The 18,458-nt window shown below is 37.2% G+C and overlaps 4 protein-coding genes across 6 annotated transcripts; 2 read left to right on the forward strand and 2 right to left on the reverse strand.

The window, feature by feature from the left end:
* Positions 1-1,770: 1,770 nt before the first annotated feature.
* Positions 1,771-5,862, forward strand: LOC129319509 (protein DEHYDRATION-INDUCED 19 homolog 5-like). 2 transcript variants are annotated; one of them, XM_054964614.1, is made up of 5 exons: positions 1,771-2,077; positions 3,565-3,707; positions 4,029-4,106; positions 4,204-4,456; positions 5,498-5,862. In XM_054964614.1, exons 1-4 carry the CDS (start codon positions 1,999-2,001, stop codon positions 4,417-4,419), a joined length of 516 nt encoding a protein of 171 aa, XP_054820589.1. In that variant the 5' UTR covers positions 1,771-1,998; the 3' UTR covers positions 4,420-4,456; positions 5,498-5,862. The 2 variants fall into 2 exon arrangements, with proteins under 2 accessions (XP_054820589.1, XP_054820588.1); XM_054964613.1 differs by having other exon boundaries at positions 1,783-2,077; positions 4,204-4,415.
* A 727-nt stretch (positions 5,863-6,589) lies between these two features.
* LOC129319900 (elongation factor Tu, chloroplastic-like) lies at positions 6,590-8,459 on the reverse strand. The gene has a single exon (XM_054965009.1). It carries the CDS (start codon positions 8,340-8,342, stop codon positions 6,894-6,896), a length of 1,449 nt encoding a protein of 482 aa, XP_054820984.1. The 5' UTR covers positions 8,343-8,459; the 3' UTR covers positions 6,590-6,893.
* A 464-nt stretch (positions 8,460-8,923) lies between these two features.
* Positions 8,924-15,137, reverse strand: LOC129319901 (uncharacterized). 2 transcript variants are annotated; one of them, XR_008595546.1, is made up of 3 exons: positions 14,257-15,137; positions 11,114-11,298; positions 8,924-10,180 (listed from the first exon to the last, which is right to left on the reverse strand). XR_008595546.1 is itself a non-coding variant. In XM_054965010.1 (2 exons), exons 1-2 carry the CDS (start codon positions 14,640-14,642, stop codon positions 11,220-11,222), a joined length of 465 nt encoding a protein of 154 aa, XP_054820985.1. In that variant the 5' UTR covers positions 14,643-15,137; the 3' UTR covers positions 8,924-11,219. The 2 variants fall into 2 exon arrangements, 1 of the variants encoding a protein (XP_054820985.1); XM_054965010.1 differs by having other exon boundaries at positions 8,924-11,298.
* Positions 15,138-17,096: 1,959 nt separating this feature from the next.
* Positions 17,097-18,263, forward strand: LOC129320707 (high-affinity nitrate transporter 3.1). Its single transcript, XM_054966268.1, has 2 exons — positions 17,097-17,304; positions 17,420-18,263. The coding sequence occupies exons 1-2, from the start codon at positions 17,175-17,177 to the stop codon at positions 17,929-17,931; spliced, it is 642 nt and encodes a 213-aa protein (XP_054822243.1). The 5' UTR covers positions 17,097-17,174; the 3' UTR covers positions 17,932-18,263.
* Positions 18,264-18,458: the final 195 nt, after the last annotated feature.

Consider the following 18,458-nt stretch of genomic DNA (forward strand, 5'->3'; position numbering starts at 1 on the left):
CAAATAATTGTTATGGATGCCATTTTTTTTTTTTTTTTGGTTATCACGCATTAAATTGTAAAACTAGCATCGTGTGAACAGTGAACCATGCATCTAACGGGAATGCATTATGTTGTGTAGCAAATTATGTTCACTGGATTGCATACATGCATACGAGGCAAGGAGCTTAAAGTTATGTTGGAGACAAGAGGCACTTGGGAGAAAAAGTGGTTCTAAAGATTGTATAAACAATTTTGGGCCCAAAAGGCTTCAAGATAAAACCAATAATTAAAAAAAACAAACAAACAATTTAAAGCATTTTTACAAAAGAAGAGGGATTTTTTTACATTTTTTCCTTCCATTTCCCTCATCCTTACTATTCATTAATTTTATCATTTAAAAAATTATTTAATAAAATAATTTGAATAGTGAAGATGGAAGAAGTGGAGTGAAAAGGGAAAAAAAAAAAATAGAGAAATCCTCCCTCTTCCACAAATTAAATGACCTTTTTGATAACGCTTTGCACAAGTTGCTTCTTTGCCACAGCAAAATATATTCAATCAATCCTCGCCCACTTTCATTGTCTTTATCCCATTCATCGTCTTTTTCCCCGGCTCCCCTCACAGGCATAGCCTGTATTACAGTATTAGTGCATTGTTTATCTTGACGCTTGAAGTGGGTGTTATTGATCTTGGGGAGAACTTTGTTATTTATTTGCTATCCATATATGCATGTGTGTATATCTATCCATATCTTTTATATTCAGGATTCTGTTTCCTTTTGTTCCTTTTCTTGTCCTTTCTTTTTATAAATGTGGGAACGTGATGGACATGTGAAGTGGGAAGGCATTTGCGTGCGAGAATATTGAGCTGCACAATGAACACACTCATCTCTTTCGTTCGTGTCACGAAGAACACAGTGAGCCCCCAATGCAAGGAGCTCTATAGCTGTACATGCAAATTGCCCCGTGTGTATCGATTCACTCTTTAGTCTTTATTTATTGAAAACAATAATGTGAAAGTAAAATGGTGAGATCATTTTGTATTTGTCCTGTCCGGTGTGGGTCTATCATCTAAATAGTTTCTTTCCAAACTTCGATGTCTCGACAATCCAATAATATTTGTTCTTGGACACTTTAGTTTCCATCTATTCTTTTTGGGAAAAAAACGGGGGAAATATCCAATCCCCCAGAAATACCAGTTAGAAACAGTGGGAGATTAAACTTTGATAAGGATCATTCCAAAAAGTTGTCTTTATAATGTCGCAAGTCGGAAAGAGAAAAACTCTTCAAGGCCCTCTTCATTTGAACCTACCTTTCAATTTCAGCCTAATTAGCCTTGCCTTTATCTTGTCTCTATCACCTTTTTCTTCTCTAGAAAGAAAAAAACCCGGTTTAATTCTATCTTTTTTCCATGCACCGGACGAGTCGTGTGTACCCACCAACCATGGTTTATTTTCTTCCAACGGTGAACAGAAGTTTTATTTTAAAATAATGGACAATCTTTTTAATGCTTTCCAGAGCTTTCATTTCGGTTAAACCATCTTTCAAGTCTTTCAATGTATAAAATAATTGTAACAGTCTGTTGTAGATTGATAGCCCCAGGATGAAAAATGAATAGAGGTCAAGCTTTCCTATTCTAATAAAGATGATAGTCTGCGTGTGTGTGCATGTGTGTGTGTTCATTGATAGAACTGTCAGCAAACGTCCGGTGCGATAGAAAATTTGGGGAAAAGGATGGTAGTATTATTTAATTAGTAACATTTTGTTGTTGAGGGCAGAAAAAGGAAATTCCACGTGTCGGTTATCAATCGCGAAGTTGTGTGTTGGAAAAGCTTTCAGAGTGTCAGACACCAATGTACGAGTGAGCAAAGCCATCGCCAGCCAATCAAAGCTGATGACGAAGAAGCAAATCGTCTCTTTGGGCATTTCCTTCTCTAGCCACTGCTTGTCTCTGACGACCGCCGCCGCCGCCACGCTCACTGAACTCTTTTTTCTTGCCGGCACGGACATCTGATGCCATGGACTTTGACTTCAGGTCTTTCGGTCTTCATCCTGCCAAACATCTCTCTGCTGTTCAAGCAGCTCGCCTTCACTCTGGTACTTTCTTTCGTTTTATTTTTTTCCCGCACAGTTGTCATTCACTATTAAGCATTTCTGTTTTTTTCATGTTCTTTAGTTCGAATTCCCCACCTTTCCTTCTCTGGATTGCCTAGTATTGTAATCTTCTCTCCCTTCTTGGGGTATAAGTGAATTTGGATTAGGCTGGCCAAGCACAGTGCAATGGATTCCAAGTAGAAGTCGAACCCAAGATTTCCTGCTAGAAAAGACCTAATTTTAGGAAAAGGGGGCAGACTTTGCGATGTTGCTTCTACCACTTTCCAGAAGTAACTGCAGATGCGATTGATCCAAGATATAGATGGCTTCAATTGCTCTTCGCTTTGTACTTTTAATTAATTGAACCAATAGTCAATGCTCCGTATATGCGCATTAAAGGTTCTGACAAGTTCTGGGGTGCAAGAATTACAAGGATCCTGATTCGGATACATATGAATATGATTATTCTTGTGTATGAAAAAGCCCACAAATTTGATATTTTAAATAGATGTTTGTTGGGGGAATCTACTAAACTTCCATATCTGTTCTTCTTACCAAAAGAGGTCGTCCACCGTCAGATATCTTCTCTGATTTCTATACAACAAGCACCTCGGAATCTCTCAAGAGTTTGACAAAAGGGTTTGCTTTTACTGTATTAATGGTAGTCAAATCCTATTGATTCTGAAGTTGGGGGTGCTCAGTTAAAGCGGAGCAAGATGACAAACTACATTGAGAAGAAAAGCGACTCACTTGATGGGGAGCGTCAATAGTTGCTAGCTGAAGTCGGGAACCCTCGGCAATCCATTGCAAGGAACGAACAGTCGTCAGTCTCAATGGTTGAGATTGAAAAACCCATATTGTGTCCTCTGACAGGGTTGCCTCTTCAATTTCTGAGCGAGGAAGAGATGGAAATTGAGGGAGCTGGAAGTCATGTTGATTTTGAGGATGAACTTGTGCTAATTGAAAATCCATTTGACCTAAATTCTGTTGAAGGTGAAAACCTTTTAAATTTCAATACTTGTTTTTATAATCCAGAGAGACCCTGAAGAAAAGGTGCTCACTTCCCACATAAATTGCGCTTTCCCCCTTTCGGCCATAAGTGTGGGAAGCTGGGTCAGGGTTCGAATGTATCCCATCTTCTGGTGTCTGCCCCTATAACTCTTTTTCGGTCAAGTTTATAATTTCTTGAAATTCGGTATGTCGCTAGCGAGTTTTAATCATGTAAAATAGTAGTTTGTGTTTAAACTAAGGCTGTCCCACGGTTCCAAAGAGATTTATTCACATAAAGGAGCGCTAACATAATTGCATTAGATATTGGAGTTTTGCGGGGAGCTGGATGATGTATATCAAATATAAACAACTATCAAGTAAAATGGATGCTTTTGTTGCGTTTATTTGCTGGGCTGCTCTTTCTTCTGGGATTTATATAATAGAGTTTCTGTGTTTCTGCTGGGAATAGCTGCTGACAATAACACTATTAAATCATGCAGACAATATTTCAGTGTTCTATGAGTCAGATGGAGATGATGATGCGCGTTCTTATTTTCCATGTCCTTTCTGTTATGTGGAAATCGAAGTTCCTGTTCTCTGCAGCCATTTGCAAGAGGAGCATTGCTTTGAGCTAAAAAATGCGGTATGACTTTCTGATCCTTAAATCATGTTTAGCAGAAATTTGTGTTCATATGATTTCTGATTGCATTGAACCCTTTTGCTCCTGTCTTTTCCCTAGATTGATTTGAGTAGGCTGTCCTTAGTTGGTCTTTAGTTTTAGTTCCTTTTTTGTGTGCTTCTGTTCGTAACATCTGAACAGAACATTTTCGCACCAAGTTGATATGATACCCTGTCCTTACCTGAATCAGGGTGATAAGGATGAGACAGGACATTTCGAAACATCACAAACAAATAAGTAGTTATTATTGAATTCCGAGTGACTGCTACAATGTTCCTGTTTCAGGTTTGCCCTCTTTGTGCCGCAAATTTAGGGAGGGATGCAACTGCACATTTTATTGTACAGCATTCTAGCTCGCTCAAGGTATGTCCTGAATATATTCTAGCAAGTTTTTGGCTTTTTAAGCATTTGTTTCTTGTATAATGTGGTTGAATGTGTATTCTGATCTCATGTTTTGCAGCGGAGGCGCAAGCCTGAGAAATCCAACACCTTGTCTGGTAATTCAGCAATGCCTGGAAAGAAACTGGTCACAGGTGCAAGGGGAAACCGACATGACCCAACAACTAATCTGATTCTGTCCCCTTTTGTCTGTAATAGCTCTATTCAAAACTCTGACAGTGTTCATCAGGATGAACTCACCAACAACAAAGTCTCAATCTCTGATGGAAGCAGGTGAGACCCTTTTTCCATCTGAGATTCAGCAGTAATGAGAAGTTAGTATATAAACTTTTAAAGCTTTCCAGTTTAAGAGTGGACCGGATATAAAAATATGTGCACTCAAAAATCAACTGTTTTGCCTATGCAATCTTTGCTGAGCTCCTGTTCTGGGAAACAATAAACATATAGAAACTACTAACTTGACTAATATTGATAAACTAATAATGCGATGGATGTATTACGTTCCACTTTATATTTAATTATTCTCTAAATAAAAACGTTTCTTCTTATGATATTCGGGAAATTCTATAGCTGGTGGCATTGCCTTAATTGCTGAATGGTTGTGTCATACCATCTTGTGCTTTGTTTATTGGCGGATGATTATTATATGTTTCATATTTGGGATCTTTGCATTTATGATCCTTTTCACATAAGGAGTACTTTGAAAAATCCGCAAAGGATAGCAAGATTATAGTTCAGTTGCAATTGATTGACGAAAACATTATGGACCATGAACATATTCTAGCCACGAACTAAGAAACGACTGACTGGTTGCGAATTGTGAAACCTATAGACATGGAGAATTGAACTGACAGCAAAAGCAAACGCATTTTCAGACGTGGGAATATTTTCCTGCGTTATGATTAATATGCTAGGTTTGCTTAACATGATTCTGCTGGTCATAAACATACAACAGTAATAAGAATTTGATTTAGTGCGTTTAGCAACCCGTCATTTTCATCTACTACCAGTGTCAAAACAAGTTAAACTAGTTCGTACTACAACTATAGAAGGAGTGACGTTTTTAATCTTCAAAGCTGAGCTGATCTGTTATTTTCACCAGTCTCTGGTTTAGGAGGTCTAGTGTCATGCTGACTATTTAATGTCAAATGATCTTGTTTATGTTCTAAAGGAGCATATGTGCCTTTCACTGGTGCTATTTCAAAGGCAAGTTTTCATTTCTTGCTCCTATCCTACTGCTATGCGGTTAATTAACCTAAGAAACAGTCGTGTTCATGTCAAAGAAATCTGCATCCTTGCATCTATGAAGATTCATACCAAATGTTGAAATATCAGTGATGGTTTTTTCCGTGCAGGGCTGGTGATGAGAAGGATCAGCAGGAGAAAAGGCATAAGGCGGGTTTTGTTCAGCAGTTGATAGCATCAACCATTTTCAAAGAGTTATGGTGGTAGAGTTGTTAGCTGCTGCATGAATCATATAACATATTTTGGAAACTGAGGCTTCCATCTTGAGACAGCCCTTGAGGGTCGTTCAACAGGCGTTGTGTTAGATGGCAGTGCATCAGTTTAGGATGTCACAGGTGTATTCATGAAGCTTCCAGGGATGGATGATCTCCCTTCCGGTGGGGGGAAATTTATCTCTCTTTAAACTGTCATAAAGAACTCTATCTATCTATCTATATATAATACTATATGGAAAGATGAAATTGCATTCTATTTAGGTCCTTCTTTTTTTGTCTCTTTTTAAGTTTTAAAGATCCTAACATTACTGTCGATCACTTGCATCCGTTAGTGTAAGGACTATTGGAAGCACCCTTCATATGAAACCACAATTGACAGTGCTAAGGGGGAAAAAAGATAGGTGACATCCCATGATCCCATTGTTCAAAAGATGCGCTTACCTTCCATTTGCCGGCATGAAGTTGAAGTTGCATTTTACCACGCAAAGGTTCGACTCAGATAAAAATTATTTGACATTAAGAATGATGCTTTCATTTGTTGCGAAGCTTGTGATAGAGAAATCGTAGAAGCATATACTTGCTGAATAAACAGAACATGACAATTGATAAGCGTGATCCCATTTTTAGGGACAAGTACTTCTATAAGGAGTCACAAGTATCTCTTATATTACTCATTTATTTTTTTAAAAAATAATGGTACTATTTTTTTTTACTTTAATATATTTTTTTCATTTAATTCATTAAGTTTGATTAAATTTCGTCCTCTTGGAACCAAAAAAAAAAACTAAAAATTAATTTAAAACTAAATATAATCAATGAATAAATATAGCATGGACTGAAAAAAAAATAATAAAACAAATGAAAGTCAAAAGAACTAAATATAGCAGTCTAACAATATGCACCTCCGAGGATACCTTGTCTACTTGCCTTGAGTTTACTTATTAGGGTGAGATTGAAACACGATTGTAGATCGTAAGAACCACTGACTTAGCCCTAAAGGAAAGAACTACTTTCCAGTCTCAATTACATAAAACCAGATACTTTCATGCAAGCAGAAGTACAAGTAACCTTGAGTACTCACCACTCAGCAGACGAAACAATCAAAGAGAAAAGCAGAAAGAGAGCATGAGAAAAATATAATCCAACTTGACTAAACATCTCAAAGAAAAAAGGATAGACCTACAAAATACAAGAAATTGGATATGGCATCAGTTCGTGTAAAATGGAAAAGTAATCGCATAAACTGTAAATAGTGAGATCTCCACCACTTGAAGAGTCAATGCCCAAGCACTCACTCAATGATGGATTGAATGACACCAGCTCCAACAGTCTTCCCTCCTTCTCTAATAGCAAACCTCATTCCTTGTTCACAAGCCACAGGGACTATAAGTTCCACAACCATCTTAACACGATCTCCAGGCATAACCATCTTTGACTCTTCATCCTTATCATTCATTATGGCAGTCACTTTCCCAGTCACATCAGTAGTCCTCATGTAGAACTGTGGCCTGTAACCAGCAAAGAATGGTGAGTGCCTCCCTCCTTCTTCCTTCTTCAGGACATAAACAATTGCTTCGAACTTAGTATGCGGAGTAATGGTGCCTGGCTTGGCCAAAACCATCCCTCTCTGAATATCAATCTTCTGGATACCTCTCAACAACAGCCCCACGTTATCCCCAGCCATGGCCTCGTCAAGAATTTTCTGGAACATTTCTACCCCAGTCACGGTTGTATTTCTAGTTTCCCTTACACCAACAATATCTACAGTATCCCCAACCTTAATTGTACCTCTCTCGACCCGGCCTGTGGCCACCGTCCCACGACCCGTGATTGAAAACACGTCTTCAATGGCCAGCAAGAAAGGAAGATCAGTTTGACGCTGAGGAATCGGGATGTAGCTATCCACAGAATCCATAAGTTCATAAATTTTGTCGACCCATTGGTTTTCTCCTCGTTTAATGGCAGGATTCGCCATCAATGCCTCCAAAGCTAGCAGAGCAGAACCAGAAATAATGGGAACATCATCACCAGGGAATTCATAAGAAGAAAGAAGCTCACGAACCTCCAATTCCACAAGCTGCAGAAGCTCCTCGTCATCAACCTGGTCTTGTTTATTCAGAAACACGACCATATTTGGAACACCGACTTGCTTAGCCAAAAGTATATGCTCCTTAGTCTGCGGCATTGGACCGTCAGCGCCGGAAACAACGAGAATTGCGCCGTCCATCTGGGCAGCGCCGGTAATCATGTTCTTGACATAATCGGCGTGACCGGGACAGTCGACGTGGGCGTAATGGCGATTCTCAGTCTCATACTCGACAGTGGCAGTGTTAATGGTGATTCCACGAGCTCGCTCTTCAGGGGCAGCGTCAATTTCATCGTACTTCTTTGGGGCACTGTTTCCCAGAGCCGCTAAGGCCATGGTGAGAGCAGCAGTAAGAGTGGTCTTGCCGTGGTCGACATGGCCAATGGTGCCGATATTGACATGGGGTTTCTTCCTCTCAAACTTGCCACGAGCAGCTCGGATTGTGAAGGAGCGGTGGCGAGTAGCGGTGGAGGAGGGAGAAAGGTGGAGGATTGTGGAGGGATTAATGAAGGAAGAGGAGAGATGGGATGTGGGGGATGTGAGTTTGTGGGGGTTTAGAGAGAGAGGGGGGGAGGGGGAGGAGGAAGGAGAGGGAGAGGGATGAAAGAATATGAGCTTGCAGGAAGCAGAAGCTGTTGCTGAAGAAATTGCCATTGGAGAGTCCTTGGGAGAGAAGAGAGAATGGTGTGGGGGGAGGGAGGAGAAGAACTGGAGAAGATAGGGGAAGGGGATGACGATTTCAGGATTTTGTTATCTGTGGCAGAATAAAAGAGGACCTCATGTCGCCTCTATCCGTTTCTGCCTCATTTTGGGAGGGACTCTCCTTCTGTGCAAACATGGCCGTGGTCCGTGTGGAGTATGGAATTTTTGTGCAATTTTATTTACTTAATGACGTGTCCTACTCACAAACCACAAAATGTATTCGGAAGGAAAACAACTTTCATGTTTTGGAAAATTGCTTTATTTTTTTCCATATTTTTTATGGCATTAACCAATGGCTTTAAAAAGTGTATTTTGGAATACATTAATGGATAAATAATGTTTTCCCAAAGATGTATTAACAATTATTCTCGAGTGATCAAGTTCAAGAAAGCTTTTTTTTTTTTTTTAATGTTTCCGATTCTGTTTATTTTATTTATATTCTCAAGTGATTGGAGCACAAAGTATTTATGCTTTCATTCATTTAAATTAGACCTGTCTGATTAAATATTTGAGGCTGAAAAATTTCCTGTAGATGTTCAATGAGCTATATCGTTATCAATTAAGAACAAAAGGTGAAATAACATGAGTCCTGGTAGGTGATCTTGACATGAATTCCATTGACATCTCCACATTGGAGAGCCTTGCTGGAAGTAGAATCAACCATACAAAACCCCCCACAAAATCTTGAAGCATAATATAAAAAAATAATGAAAATGCCACGGTCATCGTCACTAGCATTTACTTGAAGATTAAACCCAAAGGAAGTGTCCTAAAGTTTCACTTACATATGTAACACCAACCATAGGACCTCCACTAAATTTACCCAATATTTAAAGAATTGTCGGTGAGCATATATACAAATATACAGTTTCTAGTTGAATGGCTAGAGTCAGTATCAAAGTATAGATGGGTGAGATCTTGATGTTTCAATGTCAAGAGCAATTTCTCATCACACCGTCATGCTTTTGTGCACAGATTTAAGCACTCCGTGAAGTAAATCTCGGTGGAAATGACTTCATATTTTGACTTCTCTGCTTTGTCCTTTAACATGATGCCAACAATACTCATGCCATCAGAAATAACGTTAGTCATGCCGTCTTTCAATCGTTGATGGATGAACCTAAAATGTTGACGCTAGGAAACCCAAGATTCTAAATATGACACACACAATGTTCTAAGCTTTCAGAATTTCACTTACTTCTAATGAGAGCTTTCTTGATGAGGATGGGGCCTGAAGTACCAGAAACCTCACAGACACGCATTAAGCAGAGGGGGAAGGCCTCAAGTCTCTGTGCAGTTGCACTGTCAGGTAACTCATGGTTATATATATATATATATATATTTAAAACCAGCTGCCACACTTCAAATGGAAGCTTCTTCAGAAAGTCTAAGACAGCTAATTCATGCTTCTTCTTTAGTTTCTCTATGTCCTCTTGCTGCCTTGTCAACAATTTTTTAGCTTTATGGCAATTAAGTTGACATTTTCTAATTCAGAATCGCATAATGTACCAGATTTTGCTTCTGGAGAAGATTCTCCCTCAGTTACTTTTGAATCCTTAGATGTAATCCCTCTCGCAATGGAATGAAAATCAGCAATCCCCCTAGATTTGTTTCCTGAACTACAATTACCATCATCAGTACAGTTATTAGCCTGCTGATGAACTGAGGTAAGCACCATTTCCTGTCAAGTTACCTTCCTCAGTCCCCACATCCACTTCAGAGGTCAAGTTAGAAGCAATGGGCCTTAACAAAGAGTTTCTAACCACTGGCTTGGGTATTGCAAATATGACCTAATTCCACATAAGCAGCAGCTATTTTAGATACACAAGAGAGAAAAAAATAATAGATATTTAAATCAAACAATTTTGTGTGTAAATGTGAAAGAAAACCTCAGAAGTCTACTAGTCTCAGTTTCAGAAATATTGTATTAACATCTCTCCGCTGACTTTCCACTCTAAATTCCCTACTTGTCTCTACAGAAATAGTAAATCAAATAGTAAAAAGAATCAAGCAGTAGGAAATTTAGATGCTAAGAATGTTTACTTGAATGGTGAGTTTTAGGCTTTAAAAAATGACCTATATCCTTAGTATCTTTGTCTAAATGAAGAAAGGAATCCATTAAGAGATCCTTAGTAGGTACACTTTAATACAAATGCTTTAACCCCAAAATCTATCCCTTTTGCCAAAGATGCTGACTTTATTCCCTACCATGAAAAGAAAAATACAAATCATGATGATATGGAACATAGATCCAACAAAATCATCATTTATGAAGACATCTGACGGCGGTAATTATTTTATATCTAGCATACCAGATTAAAAAAAATCAAGTCAGAGATAAATGGTTTGAGAAATCTGAGCTACACATTGTTGTTGAAAGGAATTGACAAATAACACACTCAAAATAGACAAAGACTGAAATGTTAGTGTCAAATGACATGTGAGATAGTCCAGAGATTGTAAAGCACTAACAGATATAACTTTCTTGTACACTTTTACGGCATTTGTGCATTCAACATATGGGTACTCAAAGGTTACCAATTCTAGCAAGCATGCCAAAAGCATAAATGTCAACCAGCTCATTCTATTCCTCTTCATAGAGCTCTGGGGCTATAAACTCTGGAGTACCTGAGCTCATAATATGAACTACAGATGCCTTGAGTTAAATTAATGATCCCACAGTAGTTAACCATCCAAAACATGCACACATATAAAAATGTTACCTGTGACACTATAAGCTGAATTGGCTTGCTGAAGAATGGCTGCCAGTCCCAAGTCACCAATTTTCACCTCACCTTAATTTCCATATCCCGATGAATAATTGGTGGATCATGACTGTGAAGATAGAAAAGCCCTTTCAAATTTCTTTAAGGCTTTTAAGTCAACACGCTTTTGTTTCTTCCTGTATCTGCATGAAGAAGATATACTCAAATTTAATTGAACTTGAAGATACAGTAGATTAGATATACTCATGTCTTGCTTAATTCTATTTCAAAAGAAATAGCGGCATCTATAACCTTTTATGAAAGCGCCAAATCGATTTGGGGAGATTTGAAGGAATAGTTCGACGTTACCTATGGAGTAAAAATATACGGTTTGCATCAGTCTATCTCCACTACCACACAAGGGTCTCTCTCATTTTCAAACTACTTCACACGATTAAAGGAACTATGGGAGGAATACGGCACTTCAGTTTCAATTCCAAATTGCAAATGCTCCTCCTCACAGAGTTCGTCAAGATCACATATCAACAAAAACTCTTTCAGTTTTTGATGCAGTTAAATGACTCATACTAAGATGTTCGAAGCCTAATTCTTCTCATGACTCCATTGCCTCAGTAAATCAAGCATATTCAATGATTTGTCAGGAAGAGGCTCAACGTCATTTATCAGCAGAGCAATCCCCCCTTCCTTTGAAAATTCAACTATGCTGATTAGGGGGCGAGGAAGAGGAAATCGAGGTAGTGGTCATGGAAATTCTGCTGAGGAGTGTTCATATTGTCACAAGAAAGTGCACCTTACCTGTAAATCAACTCATTTCTGAGTCTAGCAAAGCCTCTAGACCTGTAAGGGACAGAAAACCTCCAGAATGGTTGAAAGATTATGACTGTGCAAGTTTAGCTAAAATAAATAGCACAAATAAGGCAGGTCAAAGGAAGATTCTTCATCCTATTCAGCATAGGGTCGGTTATACAAATATCTCACCTCATTATAAAGAATTTATCTCTTGTAGTAGCCTTAGAAAGAAACTAAACTTGGGAATTAGTAAAATTACCTCTAGGGAAGAAACTTATAGGCTGTGAGTGGGTTTTTAAGGCCAAATGTAACGCTGATGGATCATTAAATAGATTAAAAGCACGTTTGGTAGTTAAAGCTTATAGTCAGATTAAAGATACATATTATTTTGATACTTTTTCTCCTATTATCAAATGATTACCGTTAGGTTTGTGTTGGCTTTAGCTATAAAGAATAAATGAAATATTTACCAAATGGATGTTGATAATGCTTTTTTACAAGGGGACTTAGAAGAAGAAGTATATATGCGCATTCCTCAGGGGTTTGGTAAAAAGGGGGAGAACAAAGTTTGAAAACTTATAAAATCATTATATGGTTTCAAACAAGCCACAAGGCAGTGGAATATCAAACTTTCTGATGCTCTTACTAATGGCGGTTCCTCATAGAGTAAGCATGACAATTCATTTTACATCAAATGAAATGAAATGAAAATGATATTGTTATAGTCTTGGCATATGTTGATGATTTGGTAATCATTAGAAATTCCGATGTTGCTATTCAAGATACTAAACAGTACTTGCAAAACAATTTAAAAATGAAGGACTTAGGCATTCTAAGATGCTTTCTAGGGATAGAGATTGCTAACTGAACAGTACTTGCAAAACAATTTAAAAATGAAGGACTTGGGCATTCTAAGATGCTTTCTAGGGATAGAGATTGCTATGTCTGATAAGGGCTTAGTACTAAAAAAAAACAAATGCTTTAGACCTTTTTGCCGATACTAGTTTAGGAGCTTCAAAGCCTAGACATGTTCCTATAGTTCCAAGATTGAGATTGTACAGTGAGGTAAAAGAGGGGGAGAAAGATGAAAGGTTAAAAGATCCAACTAGAGATAAAAGATTTATTGGAAAGATGCTTTACCTAGCTGTTACAAGGCCTGATCTCTCTTATGCAGTGCAGGTGCTTAGTCAATTTGTAAGTGATCCAAGAAAGTCTCATATAAAGGCAACCATGAACACCGTGAGATACATTAAGAAGGACCTAGGGTGTCGGTGTTTTCTTCCTTATGATGGAGGAATGAAATTAATTAGTTATTGTGATTCTAATAGGTCTACTTGTCCAAAAACGAGGACGTTGGTGACTGGCTATCTCGTTAAAATGGGTGGAGCTTTCATAGCTTAGAAGTCAAAGAAGCATACCACAATTTCAAAGTCATTAGCAAAGGTTGTTTATCGTGCACTAGGAAGTGTAGTTGCAGAAATTGTTTGGCTTAGTGGATTATTGAAAGATTTAGGAATGAAAATATTTTGCCTATTACTATTATGTGTCATAATATGGCTGCAATTTAAATAACCACTAATCCCGTCTTCTACAAGCAGACGAAGCATATTGAAATCAATTGTCACTTTGTTTGATAAAAGTTATAATATGGTTTGATTACTCTACAACATGTTCTCCCTGAGAAGTAGCAAGCTGATATCTTAATCAAGACTTCAGAGAGATTAGTTATGAAAGGTTATTAAGTAAGTTGGGAACTTTAAATATTTTTGTTGTTGCACCATTAGTCCATTCTATGCTCCCATTATCATCAATTATTATTTCCTTCCTTTTTATGATAGTTTTATTATTGCTAGCTAGCCTTAAAAAAATTAGACAATGAAAGTATAATAAAATAAATAATAATTCTTTAAAAATTATTATATCATGAAAGTTTTTTTTTTTTTTTTTGCAAAATTTGGTCATAAATGATGAATGTCACATTTAAAAAGCTACCATGGCTTTACTAGTTACTTCCTAATTAAGCAGATTTATGAATATTAGAATATTATAAGGCTTACACATCACTATACTATGTGTCTATATATATATATATATATATGTTACTATCATTTGCAGATCAATCAAGTGTACCTTATTATTTGACTCTAAAGCATAAACATACGTTTGACAAAACATATAAACATTAATATTCAATTAAAGTAGAGTTAAATAATAATTTTCCCAGATCGATTATTGATGTTATAAATTTCATAGATTTCTTTTGACTTCTGAGTGGTAGGGACCAGCATGAACCATTTTTGATGAAAAACAGTCGAGCCTTGAGAGACATAGGAATGAATGATAGATAATACCTTCGGGCGGACCTCGAAAGCAGGTCTCTTTCCAGATACGGAAGCGGGGAGGATGCTTGCTGTGTGGCAGCAAATCTGGGGGATCCGAAATAGCGTGCCGGAGACGCCGCCATAACACGACGAGCCTCCTCCAACCATTCTTGCGTCAACATGCCACTATTACTTCTAGTAATGTCGTCGAAGCCAATGCTCATATCTGCTGAAACCCTTGGTTGCCGACCTGCAAGATCGTAGGTTTTGCTTTCCAGATTAGCTGTCCCGAAGAACGTTTCGTTCATGATATCGGTGAAATCCGGCACAGGTTCTGATGTCCTCTGCCACGTCTTCGTCATCTCAACCTGATTCCGTCCTCCCCCCTCTCCCCTCCTCAATTTACCTTTGCTCATCCTAAGGGAAGAAGGTGGGTATATGTTTTAACTTTGAAGCGAGAAAGTTCGTAGAATATACCACATACAAAGAAGGATTAAGCTTCTTGCGATGATATGATGCCCGGCGTTACGCTCACGATTCATTTCTTGTTCTTGGGTTGCTTTATTTTATCCCTTCCTTGATTTCTATGTATTATGGATATAATCTAGTGATCTAATTTGGAAAAACTTACGCTCAATTCTAGTAATCTAGAACCCTTCCAAGAAGACAAAAATTCAGCAGAATTTTAGATGTAGAAGAAGCAAATGGAGTAGATTAAAAGAACAGAGCTGTCATGTATCAAGGAAGGAGTTGCTGCAAGAGAGTCGACGTCAGATTGTGTTGCATATATCCGGGCTTATTTCACATTGAGCAGTGCGAAAAATTTGGAAGGTGAATAATATAATATTGGCTCAATTTTTATGATGTCGAGCAACTTGGGTCACAAATTGACAAATTGTTGAGCGATGAGTAAGGAGGGCAACCAAGTTGTGAGTTGTGGAGCGTAAACAGCTAAATTTAAAGTTGACGGATGAAGTAGGAAAATTCTCTCTATGCTGTGTTGGCTTTTCCAGAACTGGATAGCCGTGCCGGCTTTTCCAATCCCCGTTGCTTTGTTCCTTTGCCCTTTCTTGGACATGTGGGGACGAAACATGTACTTGAATACTTTACTATATGAGAAGGGAGGAACTGTACGGAATCATTCATCTTTTTTAAAAAATTAAAAAACCTCAATAATTAATCAGACTTTGATCGAGCTTTTTTTTTTTTTTGGCGTTTACATCAATCAAGCATAACCAACCGGATTCATTTAGTGAATTTATGGATCTATTTGATTCATGTTTGGTTGGATTTAACTTGATTTTTCAAAATATTATAACTGTCAATAAATTAAATTTTAATTTATATTAGATTTTAAAAAAAAAAATAATTTTATACACTTCAATATTTTTTTATTAAAAAATTTTAGGTTGAATCGAATTATGACAAGACCTCTCAAGGTTAGGGTATATCTCATGGTTCAAAGAATACTTAAAAACTTACTTACAAATTACTATCTATCAACAAATTAATTCTTATATAAAGAGTGAAATTTAAACCTATTTCTTTGGAAAAAACGAGTCAACTCCTTATCAATTTCCCCATTGTTATTATTACTGTTACTACTAATTCCATGTCAAAGACCTTTTTAAAAAAATATAAAACAATGTTTGTGGACATCAATTTTTTTAAAATATAACTAAAATTTTTACAACCCATTATTAACGTCAAGTTTTATTATCTGTATATCATTATAAAATATCCTTACGGTTGCATGATATATATTATATAGTATAGAAAAAATGATGACATTTTGGTCAATATTCCCAAAATATAAATCAAAACTATTCTTTTTGGGTGATTTGATTAGGTTTAAACCGAGTGAAATTGGAGTAAACCAAAAATCAGATCAGTCTAGTTAATTTTAGCATAATAATTATCAAACCTAATCTTATTTAAAGAAGAGTTTTTTTATTTCTTTCAAGTTGATTTCATTCCGTCTGATTCAATCTAGTCCCCTTTCCTCTTTTATAAGATATTCTTGAGGTGATTTAGTATTTTGGTATTTTGAAAAAAATAAGATTTTGTTAATTAATGATTATTATCTCAATATTACCCTCAATTATTTCACTCTTTAAATATATTTCTTTCAATTTCTCTTATTGATAAAGGATATTTTTAAAAATTTATAGAAATTAAAATCATAAATTGAATTTAATTTTATAAAAACCACTAAATATATTGGAAGGGAGGGAGCATTTATTTGTTTTTGGATAAACTTACTTAGAAGTTAGAACCAACTACTAGAGGAAAAGAAACAATTGGGAACGACAAAAGCAATAAATAAAACTCAACAAAGCTGTAGTCTCAGATACAGTAGTCTGAATTGTATTCAAATAAGTTATTTGGTTCAAAAATAATTCCTCCGTTCTGAATTATAAAATATTTTTAAATAAAATTTTATATATTAATAAATTTTATTAAATATATTTAATGATTTTATTTTTTTAAAATAAAAATATAAGTTTTTTAAAATATTCATAATTTAATATATTAAAAAATAATAAAAATAATTATAAAAAATAATATTAAAATTGATACATTTAATAAAATTTTAATATATTTAAAATATTTTATATTTTAAAATAATTTTTTTTAAAAAAATATTCTATGGTGGAGGGAGCATAACATAATAACAGAGGAGAATTCCGCTCTAATAAAGTAATGGCACAATTAGGTCGTGCTAATTTAAGCAGCGACCCTAGCACCTGATCAAAGGCCACTTTTACATGCTTTACCGTTCGCAGCCATTGGGGCCTTTGACTTTGATGCTTGGCGTTATCTGAATCTGACGGATTATTTAACAGAGGGTTCGGCAACTTATATAAAATGAGGCGAACCCTGCATTCCCCACAATTCCAATCCGCCTTTGCCTCTATCACTCGGATTCCTGCAACTTGGAAGCCAATATGGAAGCACGTGGGCTCGTGGTTGCGTCTCTCCTCCTTTGCTTTTTAACAGGATCTTGTTATGGCAACCGCCTGTTCTCTTCCCTCAAACAGACCCTTGACGTTACCGCTTCACCTACACAGGGCCAAGGTAATCCCCATTCCCAACCTTGTATTCTTCAAACTCTCCGTTAAGTCTCCATTCTTTCCATTTCGGATTTATCATAATTAACTGAATTCACGCTGATCATGTAATCACTTGGCAGTTCTGGAAGCTGGAGAAGCTAAAATCAAAGTGACATGGGGTTTGAACAGAACCCTACCGGCTGGCACGGACTCTGCCTACAAGAAGATCAAGGTGAAGCTGTGCTACGCGCCTATCAGCCAGAAAGATCGCGCTTGGAGGAAGACGGAGGAGGAGCTCTCGAGGGACAAGACCTGCCAGCACGTCATCGTATCCAGACCCTACGATGCCTCCAACACGACCGCGCAGAGCTTCGAGTGGACTGTAGAGAAAGACGTGCCCACCGCCACGTACTTCGTACGCGCCTACGCCTTTGACGCCGCCGACCACGAGGTGGCTTATGGTCAGACCACGGACACCGGGAAGACCAAAAATTTGTTCCAAGTCCTCGGAATCAGCGGACGCCACGCGTCCCTGGATATCTGCTCGGCTGTTTTCAGCGCTTTCTCTGTGGTGTCCCTCTTCGTCTTCTTCTACATTGAGAAGAGGAAGGCTAAGGTTTCCCAACCCAAGATAGAGATGACGGGTCAATAGTGTGTTCATAGGTAAAACGACATGCAGTATTGGTTTTCCTTTCAAGCTTATATAAGCCCCTTCTAGTTGTATTCACCCATACCAAAACGGCCTTTGTTCGGGAAGGCAGAATGGTCTTGTTTGGAATTAAGGTGGTGTTCCATTGTTGTTGTCTATATTTTTAGGATATATGAAGAAATAATTAAGAGATAGAATGCCACTCTTATTTTTACTTGTTTGTCTACGATGTTGAGTTCTCTGAGTTGTCATCATTTCTAGCGGACTCATCTATTGCTAGCTTGTTCATGCCCACTTATTCTGCACTATTTTAAAATAAATCATAGATTTGAGAAGGGGATGGAGTTAACTATATATTGCGATTTAAAATTACGCGGCTGCTGGCTTTTATTCTTTCCTCAATTACTATCTCATTCCAGCATTATTAGATTACACAGATAATGTAAGTGACACTATCCGACTTAACATATGGGGGAAGAGGCTTACGTTTTTTTAATTTCTTAAGCAATGTATTCAACCAGCCTGAGTGT

This window comes from Prosopis cineraria, unplaced genomic scaffold, assembly GCF_029017545.1.
Source record: "Prosopis cineraria cultivar Desert tree isolate PC_DT_omini unplaced genomic scaffold, ASM2901754v1 PC9, whole genome shotgun sequence".
Classification (NCBI taxonomy): Eukaryota; Viridiplantae; Streptophyta; class Magnoliopsida; order Fabales; family Fabaceae; genus Prosopis; species Prosopis cineraria.